Source organism: Zootoca vivipara, chromosome 7 (genome assembly GCF_963506605.1).
Source record: "Zootoca vivipara chromosome 7, rZooViv1.1, whole genome shotgun sequence".
Taxonomy (NCBI): Eukaryota; Metazoa; Chordata; class Lepidosauria; order Squamata; family Lacertidae; genus Zootoca; species Zootoca vivipara.
The window spans coordinates 8148987-8163826 of record NC_083282.1 but is presented as its reverse complement, the minus strand read 5'-3'; the positions used below and the strand labels follow the sequence as shown (position 1 = coordinate 8163826).

General features: G+C 46.6%; 1 protein-coding gene across 3 annotated transcripts in view; it reads left to right on the top strand.

Moving 5' to 3' along the window:
* The window catches only part of PRRX1 (paired related homeobox 1), a 77192-nt gene that overhangs the window by 51885 nt on the left and 10467 nt on the right, over nt 1-14840 (top strand). For all 3 annotated transcript variants that reach the window (XM_035123864.2, XM_035123863.2, XM_035123865.2), the window contains exon 3: nt 5499-5680. In XM_035123864.2, coding sequence (XP_034979755.2) covers nt 5499-5680 — 182 coding nt within the window. The remainder of the gene's footprint in view (nt 1-5498; nt 5681-14840) is intronic.

The following is a 14840-nucleotide window of genomic DNA, read 5'->3' as shown; positions in this document are numbered from 1 at the left end:
AGAAAATGCCAGTCCACTGGAAACCCGACGGTTATTTGCTCTGATTCAGCGACAAAAAGCGGCTTTCCCCAGGGAAAGTGGAAGAAGTGTGGACAAGCCCTGAGCTACAGATACGGCAATTTAAAAAAGAAGGGATAAAAATAATTTTAGTTTCTCTGCTCAAGAGTGCTACGGTATTGATGGTAATTTTCTGGGTTTGCTTTAAGACTGGACTGTGAGGCTGGAACGTAAGATATCTGATGGATCTTATTCCCCTCAGTCTTCCTGGCTTTGTTTCTCCCTCCCTCCCTCTGTCACAGATGAAAAGCCACTCTTTCAAAAGGACACTTAGTTTCAAAAGGATACTTAGCTTTAAAAAAGCTTTGTCTTATTAAAAATTCTTCTTCTTCTTCTTCTTCTTCTTCTTCTTCTTCTTCTTCTTCTTCTTCTTCTTCTTCTTCTTCTTCTTCTTCTTCTTCTTCTTCTTCTTCTTCTTCCTCCTCCTCCTCCTCCTCCTCCTCCTCCTCCTCCTTTTATTATTTTCAATTTTATACATTTCAATAATTTTACAATCATTTTAACAATTCAAAACTTGACTTCCTTCCCCCTCTTTCTGTGGCTCCTTAATTTTTATAAAAAAAATTTCTGCATATCCAAATTAACTTAATTTGCTCATTTATTCATCTACTTTAAATACATACCCTTACAAAACTGCAGGTTATTACAATAATCCTGCCAATGTTCTTATCTGTTTACAGCTTATTTGTAAATATTCAATAAACCATTTCCATTGTTTTATAAAAAGTTTGTTATCTCGATTTCTTATCTTTCCAGTAAGTTTCACCATTTCTACATATTCTGTAAGTTTTTGTCTCCATTCTTCTTGGCTTTGGAACTCTTTGTCAGTCAGGAATGGGTCTGAGGTAGAATCTACAGGCATGTTAAAAACGTTACGAAAATGCTTTTTTAAAAAACCGTTTTGAAAAATGCATTGAATTTGCCATAGCTCGTCGTCGCCATCGAGGATCACAATTGTATATTGCACTTTGCAACACATTTAAAACGGTTTATTTGCTGCGGTATAGCTGAGTGAGACTGAAAGCCATCCATTTACAGTGGTACCTCGGTTTTTGAATGTCTCCTTTGCTTAACATTTTGGTTTACAAATGCCGTAAACCAGGAAGTAAATGCTTCGGTTTTCGAACGTGCCTCGGAAGTCAAACATGCCACGTGGCTTCTGCTGGGTGCAAGATCCTGAGGCCTAGCTGTCGACTGCTGAGTTTTTGGTTTTCGAACATTTCAGAACTTGAACGGTAGTCTGGAACGGATAACGTTCGAAAACCAAGGTACCACTGTAGTTATTTACTTGCTTGTTTTTTTTTTATATTTATGTATTGCATCTTCAACCCTGTAGCATTCTAGGGTCAACTTATAACTGGCAGTGTCCAATCTTTATATAAAAAAAACCCCAAAGCCCTAACATATTAAAATGGTAGCCAAAAAGCGGGTTCTCAAACAGAATAGTTATTGAAGTGAGCACAGCCAGCCCACCCACAGGTCAAGGTGAAGCAAGTTGCCTCAGCATAGCTGCCAAGTTCCGGACTGAGAAATAAGGGACTGGACCGGAAGTAGCAGACCGGAAGTAGCGCTGCCGCCATTTTGGAACTGGGCGGAGCATGCTCAGAAGCTACTCTTGATGCTGCTCTGCCCTGTTCCAAAATGGCCGCCACACCAGAAGTCACGCTGCAGCCATTTTGGAATTGGGCAAAGCAGCATCAAAAGTCGCTTCTGAGCATGCTCCACCCAGTTCCAAAATGGCCGTCGCGCCAGAATAAACCGGGGAAAAACAAAAAAATCCGTTTTTTCAGCTGGGGACAGCTGGAAAAACAGGGGTTTCCCGGGGAATACGGGAGACTTGGCAGCTATGTGCCTCAGTGGCAGAAGCACAATAAGTGGTGCTTCCCCCACCCCACCCGCCCCACGCTTCTGCTGCTGCTGGGATGTCCCACTTTCAGTGAGTTTCAGTGAGAGGGAAGCATAGTATTGCCATTCACCTTCCTGGCCTCTGGGCAAGTTCGACGGTGATGAAAATGGGGAGGTGGGGGGGGGGGGAGATGTGGTGTGGCAAAGTCCCATTTTGCCTCAAGTGGCAAAACGAGATGGGCCACCTGGAAGTGAAGAAATAAATTTCTTTTAAAAAACAATAGCATTTTGTCGATACCAGATCAGCACAATCCCAACCAATAAATTTGTATAACAATTAAGGAGACCCATTTAGGAGCATAGCTGCCAAGTTTTCCCTTTTCTCGCGAGGAAGCCTATTCAGCATAATGGAAAATCCCTTAAAAAAAGGGATAACTTGGCAGCTATGTTTAGGAGGGAGGTCTCATGCCTAAATGGGCAAGGCTTGTAGAGGACACAGTGCAGCCAAAGTCCCCTGTGATTTTAGTGAGGCAAAATCAAACAATGCTTAGATCAGTCCCATTGGAAATGAAAAGGGCTTTAGTTTGGGCTGAATTGTGCTCCAAGTCTTTGTTCTCAGGAACTGACAATCCTGATGTTTTTTTTTTAGAGAGGTATGTTCTTTCTGCAGCAGACTTAAATTTAACATATGAAATTCCAGAGTGGGGGGAATAGCTATTAAATTCTAGAAGCAGCTGTGGGTCTTCTCTGCTTTAACAATCAGAAGAAACTCTGTGGAAATAGGAAAAATGCATAGAAAATTTATGCCTTTTTTTTAAATTGAATTTACGGCATAGGCAAAGTTCTAAGCCAAGTAGGGCTGCCAAAACAAATCTTGTAGGGCCATGGACTTCTCATAGAGGTGCCCTATCTATTTTTAATCATAGAAACATATGCTTCCAAAGGTGAGAGCCAGGGGCCTCCCTAGACTGTCAACTATATTTTAAAGAAGGGGGACAAAGGCTGTTTGCTGGTGTGGGCATCTTTGTGAGTTACAGGAGTTATTTCCTGTAGATTACCACTGCAGCATGAATCCTGATCCAGCAGTCATAGTTTTATAACTGCACGCCCTCCAACATTTCTCCGATGGAAATAGGAATGTCCTATTCCGTGAAAAGGGACCCAGGTGGCGCTGTGGGTTAAACCACAGAGTCTAGGGCTTGCTGATCAGAAGGTCGGCGGTTCGAATCCCTGTGACGGGGTGAGCTCCCGTTGCTCAGTCCCAGCTCCTGCCCACCTAGCAGTTCGAAAGCACCTCAAAGTGCAAGCAGATAAATAGGGACCGCTCCGGCGGGAAGGTAAACGGCGTTTCCGTGCGCTGCTCTGGATCTCCAGAAGCAGCTTTGTCATGCTGGCCACATGACCCGGAAGCTGTCTGCGGACAAACGCTGGCTCCCTCGGCCTATAGAGCGAGATGAGCGCTGAAACCCCAGAGTCGGACACGACTGGACCTGATGGTCAGGGGGCCCTTTACCTTTATTCCATGAAAATAATAATTTGTACACTGCCCTTCATCCATAGATCTCAGGGCAGTTCAAAACCCCAAAATACATTTTTTTAAAAAAATCTAATGCCCCTCCCCTTACAAACACATTAAAAATGGTATATTATCTTAATCAGCCAAAGGCCTGGTTAAAGAGAAATGTTTTCACTGGGAGTGTGAAGATATGTAACCAAAGGCACCAGGTTCACCTCCCTGGGGAGAGCTATTCCACGAGCAAGGAGCCACCACAGAAAAGGCCCCGCTGTTGTATTTCCATCCTCCGAGCCTCTTGTGGAGGATGATCTCAGAGTCTGGGTAGGTTCATTTGAGGTGAGGGGTCCTTGAGATATTGTGCCCCTGCACAGTTAGAGGCTTTATAATTCCCGATTGCAATTGCTTCCCAAGTCAATGCAGTGTTAACATTGAGATTGCAGCTGGCTTCTCATCTAGAAGATTTAAACTGAGTAGCAGTAGATAGCAGAGGCTCTTGTATGGGCTGGAGAAGTGGTATACCATACCAGTTGTCTTTGAGGAGTAGGAAAACGTTCTGGAAATTGGGACAGGGGCCAAGAGGAACAATCCACGCAGCAGTCAAAATAGCAACTGATGCACTGGAGTAAGAGCTGTGTTTTCCTAACTACCCTTGGCGGGCGTGGGGGTGGGATGGGGTGGAGAGAGAGACAGAAAGAACCCCTCACCCTTCATAGATCAGTATTTTTGACTACTTCACACTTCAACCCTGTTCTGATGTTCAAAGTCTCACATGGCAATGGGAGAGCAGGGAAGTCCCAAGTTGTCTGGGAGCAGGCATTAGCCATGCCTCCTTGTGGATGGCGTGGATGCCAAAAGTTAGCTATACTTTGCAGCTGCTCATGTATAAAGCAGACAGAGCTGACTGTTTATCCAAGAGTCTCCCTCCTACAGCAACCCTGATAGTCAGGGGAGACTGGAGCGACTTGGAAGTGCTGGCTCAGCCCTCATCCTTTTCCTGTCTCCTTCTCTTTCCAGGAAAAGCCCCAGCAACTCAAGAGAGCAGAAATAGGCACTTGCTTGAGGGAAGGAGTCAAGCTTTCCACAACTTGGTAGAGAAGGAGCGGTTAACTCTCAAACTGCGTATCTTCCCCAAAACCATATCATTGCATAGTTCCTTTAATCCTTGGGCAATGAGCTATTATTCCTTTGGTTAACCAAGAGTATTTCTCCTTCGTGAAGAGTGAGGCCTTGCTTCAAGACACTCCAGCCTTCGCTGCCTGGGCTCATGCAGACTTATTTTTTTGCACCGCGCTTTCCGGGTCCACACTTTAAAGCTGTGTGCCCATTCAACACTTTCCCCCAGGGAAAACTTGCAGTTTAAGCGCTGAATCAGAAAGAAAAGGCAATTGGGTTTACTGCAGATTGCTGCTGGTTCTGATTTAGCGGGCAGAAAGCAAGGTTTCCAGGGCAAAGGCTTGTGTCTAGACATGACAGGAGAAGCAGAAAGCCCAACAGACCTTCCCAAAAGCATATATATATATATATATATATATATATATATATATATATATATAATAAAAATAATATACAGTGGTACCTTGGGTTACAGATGCTTCAGGTTACAGATGCTTCAGGTTACAGACTCCGCTTACGCAGAAATAGTACTTCGGGTTAAGAACTTTGCTTTAGGATGAGAACAGAAATTACGGTGGCGGCGGCAGCAGGAGGCCCCATTAGCTAAAGTGGTACCTCAGGTTAAGTTTCAGGTTAAGAACGGACCTACAGAACAAATTAAGTTCTTAATCCGAGGTACCACTGTATATAAAAAATAAAAGCAGGAGAGCAAAGAGCTCGGGGACAGATGACCCTAAGAGGCAACTGTAGGGGTGGGGGGTGCTGTTGACAAATGAGGGGTGGAGATATACTTGGGACAACGTCATTATTCCAAGCAGCTGCATTCTCAAGCCTCTCTCTGTAAATATTAAATAAAAAGCAGGTGGTAAGGACTTTCCCTTGTCTTCTCCGTTCCTGGCAACCTGCCGTGGTTCCCCTGTCGCCTGACTACAGCGCTGACCCTGCTCTGTTTGTCCTCCTGTCTTAGGTGTGGTTTCAAAACAGACGGGCAAAGTTTCGCAGGAATGAGAGAGCCATGCTGGCCAACAAGAACGCATCCCTCCTCAAGTCCTACTCTGGGGATGTGACCGCAGTGGAGCAGCCGATTGTACCTCGACCCGCTCCAAGGCCCACCGACTATCTCTCCTGGGGGACTGCCTCTCCTTACAGGTGACCCTAACACTTCCGTATTACACTGAAAGTTTTTCCTCTTGCCGTGTCCGGCCAGTTTCCTGAGCCAGGACTCTCCGCTGCATCTCGTCTATTAAGAAGAAAACTATTTGAAACGGTTTAGATCTGATCTCCTCTACTCTTCCGTGAGCAAGTAGGCAATGCAGACACAGGGAGACGCCGAAGTTGCAATCCTATCCATGCTTGCTCACAGGAGTAAGCCCTGTTTAAGACAGTTGGGTTTACTTCCTGAAGTGTGAATAGGATTGCACTGTCAACCTGGCGTACAAGCCATTCCTCCTCTCTCCAGGGAGTCCTGGGACCTGTTGTTCTCTGCATGTGCACAGGGAAGGGATAGATCTTTGACAGACTTCTCAGCACCCTCAACAAACTACAACTCCCAGGATTCTTTGGAGAAAGCCATGGTCAACAAAGTAGCTTCAAAGCAACATATGCCATAGCTGCCAAGTATCCCGTTTTCGCCGGGAAACTCCCTTTTTTTCCTACCGTTTCCTGGCGGTCTCCCGTATTGGTTATTATCCCATTATTCTCCCTTAAATCCGCTCCTGCTGGTGGCCATTTTTCTGGTGCTGCTTTGCCATTCTATGGGCACCAGAAAATGGTGCCGCCGGTGCCGCAAGTCGCTTTTACGCATTTCCGGTCATGCGTAGAAGCGACTTCCGGCGCAGGCGCCGGCATTTTCTGGTGCCCATAGAAGGGCAAAGCGCCCCCGGAAGTTGCTTCTACGCAACTTCCGGTGTCGCGTGGCTGCCGATCCCGGATTTTTCCGTCCAGGACTTGGCAGGTATGACGTATGCTTGTAGATTAGTTATATCCATGGGGGGGGGGAGCGGTTTAAAGTAGCAGGAAGTGCACTTCTTCAAAACAAAGCAACCCAATACAGCTGGGGCAGCTAGAAAAAGGTGGTATCCTAGACATCAAATCTGTTCTGTGCATGTGAAGGAATCACCTCTGAAGAAGTGTGGTCCTAAGGAGCCTTGGTAGCCTTTTCCTGAAAAAACCAAGAAGGCAGAGACAAGATGGTGGCAGAGCGGGAGCTTCAGGTGGAATACTTGACATGATGTGCATTAGCTTAAGTAAATTACTTTGTTTTAATCCATTCTTACTAACTACTTGTGGATGAAATAAACACATTCCTGATGATGAGACTTTTTCTTCAGAAGGGATCATACTTCACCATGACTCACTCTCTCTCACACAGAAAGAGAGAGAGAGAACAAAGAACAGAGTCGTGCATATAGGAGAGTCCTTATTTTTCAGCAGGGATGCGGGAGAAATTAGGTTCAGTCCACACTTCAGTGCAATCTAATCCACACTTCCCAAACTAACATGTGAACCGAAATCACAGCTATCATTCAAAATTTGTACATACTTATCTGAATTTTGAAATGCAATCCTAGAAAAAAAAAGTATACAAAATGTACAAATTAGAAGGCAGTATGCATAAAAACGCATGTATTTGGGAGAAGAATGAACAAAAAACCATTATATTAGGAAATATTAGGAAAGAATTGTGGGTATTAGGAGAAATGTGCGCTAAAATGCCGATGGTTTGTGAGGACTTGTTAAAAATGTGTATCACAAACTAGTGCAGAAGTGTAATGTTGGAAAAATGAGAAACGGAGAGAAGCCAAAATGGACAGGTTCATCTAACTGAATCCCATCTGAGACAAAGTCAAATGTCTGCCGTCCAGGAGAGAGTGGAAAGGTGGCTAAACCTGCCTTTCACCTCAGACATTGGAGCCGCCAAGGGGAGGAGGGTGAAGCTGCTAGAGAGGAACAACAAGGGCAGAAAAACATTTCCTCACATATATAACCTCCTGTGAGTGTCAGTTTGCCATTATACTAAGACACATTCTCCAGATTTTATTTCCGCCCCCCTCTAGAAGTAGTGTTTTGGGGAAATGGAGGGCCACCTTCTGAAAAACACCTGACCCTACTTTTTGTGGGGGAAACATTTTGTAATGCTGTTTGCAGTCACTCATTTCCCCATTGCTGCTTTGGCAGACATTTCCCCTGTTTTTGTGGGATGTGATATGTAAGTAGCAGTCAAGTACAACATTCCTTGTTTTCCTAGAGTGGACATGCAGGGGAATGTTTGGTCCAGCCAGTTGAAAACTTCCTATTTCCTCCTGGCTGGGACATACTTCCTTTGCATGTGACTAGAGGTGGGCGTGACCTTACCTGTCCAGGTAACAAAAGGGAGAAGGCACGCAGCACCCTCTATCTTTTTGACTTCCTTCATCGTTGGAGGAGCTTTTAGCTAGAAATGCTCTGTTGGAGGAGACTGGGATTATCCCCATGTGGGATAGCTCCACATGTAACTAAGTCTGCCTTCAGGTATCCAACTGTGACGAGAATGTGAGTAAACTACTTTTACATACTTTACGCAAGATGGTGGTGTATTTATTCTTTTAAGAGCAATATAAGGGAACTTACTGGAAACCTAATAGTGAGAGGCTTACACAAGCCTGCAACCAGCTACCCACTGTGCATTTAAAAGGGGAATGTGAAACTCTGCTAAGTAAAGGAACTTCCTAGCGCCAAGTTAGGAAGGATATTAATAAACAATGTATCCTCTCCTGCCTCCCTGAACATTCCCACTGTTTTATCTGTCCTCAGTTCATCCCAGCCAGTTAGGAATTTCATCCTGGGCAGGACTAGACCACATTGCCCTCTAGACCAGGCATGTCAAACTTGTGGCCCTCCAGATGTTTTGGACTACAATTCCCATCTTCCCCAACCACTGGTCCTGCTAGCTAGGGATCATGGGAGTTGTAGGCCAAAACATCTGGAGGGCCGCAAGTTTGACATGCCTGCTCTAGACGATCAGCAGAGCTGCTGTCAAAGGTTGGCATGGTTGAGTATCTGGAGTTCACAGGCAAGAGCTTCCTGGACCTTTGCAGCCTGCTTACTTGCTCACCCATCATTTGCTCTGGCCCAGATGACAGTGGTGGCGAGAAGCAGCAGCAGGGGATCACATCACTGTCTGTTTGGCTGTTGACTCTCTAGCTCAGCCTTTTTCAAGGTTTGGGTCCTAGATGTTGTTGGATTGAAACTCCCATCCTCCCTACTGAGCATGGCCAGTGGTGAAGGATTGTGGGTGTTGTAGTTCATGAACATCTGGCTGCATTGAGCTAGTGAGTAGGTGGTAGAAGTGATGAAGAACAAGAGGAGGAACTGGTGATAATGGCCATGTGGAGGTCACCTCACTGTGGGAAAAGCAGTCTGTAGAGAGCGGCTTGCCCAAGGGAAGTTCAAAACCTGAATCAAACACTGCCAATCAGATTGATTTATTGGTTTCATAAAATTTATATGCCACTTGATTGTAGAATACCTCAAACAGGTTTACAAAAAAAGATAAACCAATAAAACACTTAAAAATATTTAGCTACGTGTTGACATTGCTGAGGGTAAATGAAGCCCTTTATAGAGTTTAGCCAGTTGGAGATCACTCTAAGAATTGGTTTCTCAGTACTTTTACAACAACCCTTGGCAAACTGCAAAGATGGGGGGCACAATCTTTCATTTCAGATTAACATATATTTTTTTCCAAAACTGCCCCCTCTTCCTTTTGGTCCCAGCGTCAGTATCATATTTGTATCTGACAATCTCCTTTAATTACTGCCAAATTATAAGCAGATTCCCTATGTCCACTGCAATGGGCAACTCATGCCAAAATGAAGATTGTTCCCAGGCTTAAGCATTGTTGTTTTTTCCTCCCACACCACTGGAAGCCTCCATTGTAGGTCATCCTTTGAAATTTATTTTTTTAATTTCTTCCAAAAAAAACACACAAAAAAAGTCAATGGGAAAATTGCGCAAAACTTGTGGGAAACTCTCTTGGCAAAACCCTGTACAATTGAGTGAAACATAACAAATGTGGGCCGTGTGGGAAATCAAAAGCTTTTGCTTGGTACGTAATTACCTTTTTTTTTATTTCCAGCAAGAATGGGGAAAGACAAGGCATGTGTCCCAAAGTTGCACTGGTTGGGCCAATCACACAGAGGGCTAAATTCATTGGGTTCAACTACCTTGCAGAAGCGCAGCAGGCCTGTCATCAGTGCCAGGATGGGTGACTAGCTAAGAAACCACATAGATTTATTCTTGTATTCTATACTGGAGAACGACAGGAGCCAAATGTTTAAAAAGAAAAAGAAACCAGCTCTCCTGTACCAGACTCTTTGAAAGAAATGGTTTATTTTGAGGGTATTGTAAACTTAATGGTTAAAGGTAAAGGTAAAGGGACCCCTGACCATTAGGTCCAGTCGTGACCGACTCTGGGGTTGCGCGCTCATCTCGCATTATTGGCCGAGGGAGCCAGCATACAGCTTCCAGGTCATGTGGCCAGCATGACAAAGCCGCTTCTGGCAAACCAGAGCAGCACATGGAAACGCCGTTTACCTTCCCGCTGTAGCGGTTCCTATTTATCTACTTGCATTTTGACGTGCTTTCGAACTGCTAGGTTGGCAGGAGCTGGGACCAAGCAACGGGAGCTCACCCCGTCACAGGGATTCGAACCGCTGACCTTATGATCAGCAAGCCCTAGGCTCAGTGGTTTAGCCCACAGCGCCACCTGGGTTCCAACTTAATGGTTACTCCTCTTTAAAGAAGTATCCTGAACCTTGAACCATTGAAACTCAAGTTCAGTACACCAGTTCCCAGAGATATTTTGTATGCATAGACATCACATGTATAAAGTTGATCTTAACCAACACGATAGCCATTTCCAGGTGTCTCAAGCATACGGGCAAAGCTCTGCAAAACTAAGCAGACTGAGGCTTTCTATCCAATCTGGCTTCTTGGAATCCCATCAGAAAAGGAGGCTATGAGTCCACCATCTACTTGATGTTAAAACCACATTTTCACTTCTATAACATTTTTAGTATACAAAGGTCTTTGCAAGCCAACCAATCTTTTTTTTTGTGTGCTGACTTTCCAAAGTAAAAACCATGTTCAAGGCAGTTTACAATGTATGATTTTTTTTCAACATAACTGCAAACATAACAAAAGTAGTCATAAACAATAAACCAAGCATCAAAAAGTACACAACCAAATAAAACAATTTTCATATAAATAATAAGATCCAAAACAAAGCTGCAGAAAATTAACATCAACAGCAGCAACAACAACAACAACTGCCCCACACCCCAAACTCCTAAACAATCCCCCAACCCAAGTTATCCTTACAACGGCCCTGTGACGTTGACCAAGAGTGTTCTACAGTTTGGGGTACTGAGGTCAAAGAGGATGGGGATATCTTCAATATATGAATAGTGGCTTCTGGCTTAGGATATAAGGATGCTCCAATGAGTCAAGCAATGGTCCACACCAGGCATCCCCAAACTTCGGCCCTCCAGATGTTTTGGACTACAATTCCCATCATCCCTGACTACTGGTCCGGTTAGCTAGGGATCATGGGAGTTGTAGGCCAAAACATCTGGAGGGCCGCAGTTTGGGGATGCCTAGTCCACACAGACCAGAATCTGGTCTGCAAGAGTGGCTGTAGTTGGGCAGTCTAGGAAGTGTTACCATTAGTAGTAGTAATTCTTTCATTTGTTTAGCTGTAAGCCATAGGAAAGATAAAAAACATTCAGAGTTGAGCCTCACATTTGGCTTTTAATGTCCTGGCAGCCAACACAAATAGAGAAAGACGCAAGCTAACCTAATTTTCCTGGTCCAAGAGCAAAAAAATACACTCATTTGATATAACAATATTTCCCCCGCAGCTAAATACATGCAGAATGTTTCACAAGGATCTTTATAATGTAGTATATTATATAGTAATATAGTGAATAGCCATTTTACAAAAGAGACACCATCCTGGTGAGCTGCTAATTAGAGCTGAGCAATGACTGAGCCATCAATATTGGCTCCATCCCCCACTTCTGTATGAGCCAAGACAGTCAAATACATAGCTGCCAAGTCTCCCGTATTCCCCGGGAAACCCCCGTTTTTCCAGCTGTTCCCAGCCGAAAAAACGTGTGTGTTTTTTAGTTTTTTCCCGGTTTATTCTGGCGCGGTGGCAATTTTGGAACTGGGCGGAGCAGCATCAAAAGTAGCTTCTGAGCATGCTCCGCCCAGTTCCAAAATGGCGGCAGCGCTACTTCCGGTCTGCTACTTCCGGTCCAGTCCCTTATTTCTCAGGCTGGAACTTGGCAGCTATGGTCAAATAACCTCCTCCTCCTAAGTGCGATCCACAACAAGAGACTTCAGTGAAGCTCTCCCTTTGTGGCCTCTCGGCTTCTCACTTCCATTTGCTAGTGGCTTAGCTTGTGTGTTGGAAAGAACAGTAGATCTTAGTAGGGTTTCTGTTGATGTTCAGTGGCAGTTACAGGAGCCCTCCATCCACCTTTGGGCTGATGGAGGAAAAAGTGACCGGGGTCAGCAACAAAGGGAGGCCCTGGGCTGCAGGGCCTCATTTGCTCCTAGTGAAGAAGCCTTTGGGGACCTGCTTAGCATTACAGAGGTTAACAAAGGAGATCCCCTGTGTTGCAAATGTAGATGAATTCTAAGCAATAACATCTGATGGACTAGATTATCTAATTTCGTTCGCGCAACAATGATAGACCCTAATTCTCTGTGATTCTATTACATACTTTCTGTTAAGAATTGATAAGCTTGGAGCTACTCCATCATATATTTTCTGTTTAAGAATCACACACACACACAAGTGTGCTACTAATATTCTTATTAGCCGCGTGTTGCCTGTTACTGTTTAGCATTACAGAGGGACAGAATGACTCAACAGTCATTCAGCTCAAACAGGCTCATCTGATTTCATTTAAACTGTTGTCAGCTCTCCTCATTGCTTCTGCTAGCAAAATGCTCCTGTGTGCTATGTAGATTTCTCTCACTTTTGCTCATTTTAAACAAGCTACATGCTAACTTTGAAGGCCTTTGCTAGTGAAATATACTCGGAGTCGAGAGTGAATTTCATGCTCTTTATTCAGCTCATAGTCATCAAGGAGGAGAAGAGAAGACGAATGGCTCTTTTCCCAAAACCATCTGCTTATATACATTATTTACACAATGGGCCTTGCGTGATTGGCTACTTCAGGGCTACACCTGTGGGCCAATTATATTGTGGATTGACTTCTGCCTGCAGCCTGATTGGCTGCTCCTACAGGCCAATCAGGTAGCAGATTCACTTCTGCCAGCCGCCTGATTGGCTGCTCCAGCAGGCCAATCAGGTTGCGGATTCACTTCCACCTGGAGTTGGATTGGGTAGCTCCCGCTGATTCTGAATCCTATTGTTCTAGGATTCAGCTCAGTACATAACACCCCTCCCCTCTAAGTTCCAGTCCTGCCCGGGAAGTTGCATTCGTAGTCCCCAAGGTCTGCTGGCCGCCTCCGTGTGCGTTGTGGCCTGGGGTGTTCCTTGGTCAGGGGTTCTGGTTCTGGCTCGTGTTCCGAGGCTGCTGGCTGTGCCGGGGCTGTCTGGTCTGGTGCCACTGAACCACTAGGTTGTAGCTCTGGTTCCGGTGTCCTTCCAGCCTCGGGGCGCCCCTCTGTGCCTACTGCTTCTGCTTCCCCTGCCCACCCCTCTCGCTCTACAGGCCTCACTGCCCTGCTGTCCCCTTGGGACCCCTCTGTCCCGCTCTCCTCCCGGGTTCCTCCTGGGAATCGTCGCCGTAGCTGGTCGCAGTGGCGGCGCCAACATTGCCCCCCTTCCGTTAGTACCTCGTACGACACGGGACCGGTCACCTTGGTGACTGTGGCGGGTACCCATGCTGGGCCTGCCCCAAAATTCTTTGCATACACTGGGTCCTGGGCCACAAATGTCCGGGGGTTCCTGCCTTTCCCCACCACTACCTCATCCTGAGCTCTGTCGGGGTGAAGTCGGTCCAGTCTAGTTGCAAGGCGCCGGCCCATTAGTAATTCAGCTGGGCTCCGGCCCGTCGTTGTGCTTGGGGTGCTGTGCTGTGCTAGAAGAAATGCGGCAAGGCGGTATTCCCAGTCCCCTTGTGTCATGCGGCGGAGGCTGTCCTTGGTGGTCCGCACCATGCGCTCCGCTTGGCCATTGGTGGCAGGGTGGAATGGTGCTGAGCGGATGTGGCGGATGGCGTTCTGCGCTGTGAAGGTCTGGAACTCCTCTGACGTGAATGCGGTTCCATTGTCCGAGACGAGGGTGTCAGGGAGCCCGTGGGTCGCAAACAGCTTACGTAGTACCCGGATGGCTGCCGCCGTAGAAGTGGATGGTACCAGTGCGACCTCCAGCCATTTGGTGTAGGAATCCACCACTATGAAGAATGTTTTTCCCTGGAAGGGGCCAGCGAAGTCCACGTGCAAGCGTGACCATGGATGTCGGGCGGACTCCCAGGGCTGGACTGGGGCCCTTGGGGGATCCGGGCGGGATTCTTGGCAGGTCTGGCAGTGTTGGACCCAGGCCTCTATCTCTCTGTCAATCCCCGGCCACCACACATAACTCCTGGCAAGGGCCTTCATCCTCACTACCCCTGGGTGTGTCTCGTGTAGGGCTGTGAGGACCCTTTTGCGGAGGGGCTGGGGAACAACAACCCTGCTTCCCCATAACAGGCACCCCTTGTGGGCCGACAGTTCATGTTTGCGGTTTGTGTAGCCAGCGAATTCTGGCCCGGGGCTGCTGCTGGGCCATCCTCGCCACACCCAGTCCAGGACCCGGGAGATGACCCTATCTTTTGTGGAATGGTGCGCAACTTCTTGTGCCTGAATGGGTCGGTCGGGAAGCAGCTCCAGGGTCATAACCTCTTGCGCAGGCGCTGGGTCGGGGCCTGTTTCTGGTAGTGGTAGCCTGCTGAGGGCGTCTGCGTGGCCCATCGCCTTCCCAGGGCGGTGGATTAGTGCATACTGGTAGCCGGCAAGGAAAATTGACCACCTGAGGACACGTGGAGACAACACTTGGGGGGTCTGCTTCTCGGGGGCAAACAGGCCAAGCAACGGCTTGTGGTCAGTCACTATGGTAAAGGGCCGCCCGTACAAGAAATCATGGAATTTTTTTACGCCCTTCACGATTGCCAGACCCTCCTTGTCAATCTGTGAGTAGTTTCGTTCAGCTGCAGCAAGCGTCTGGGAGAAGTATGCCACCGGCACCTCTCTTCCATCCGGGAGTTGGTGTCCCAGGACAGCGCCGATGCCATAGGGAGAGGCGTCGCATGCC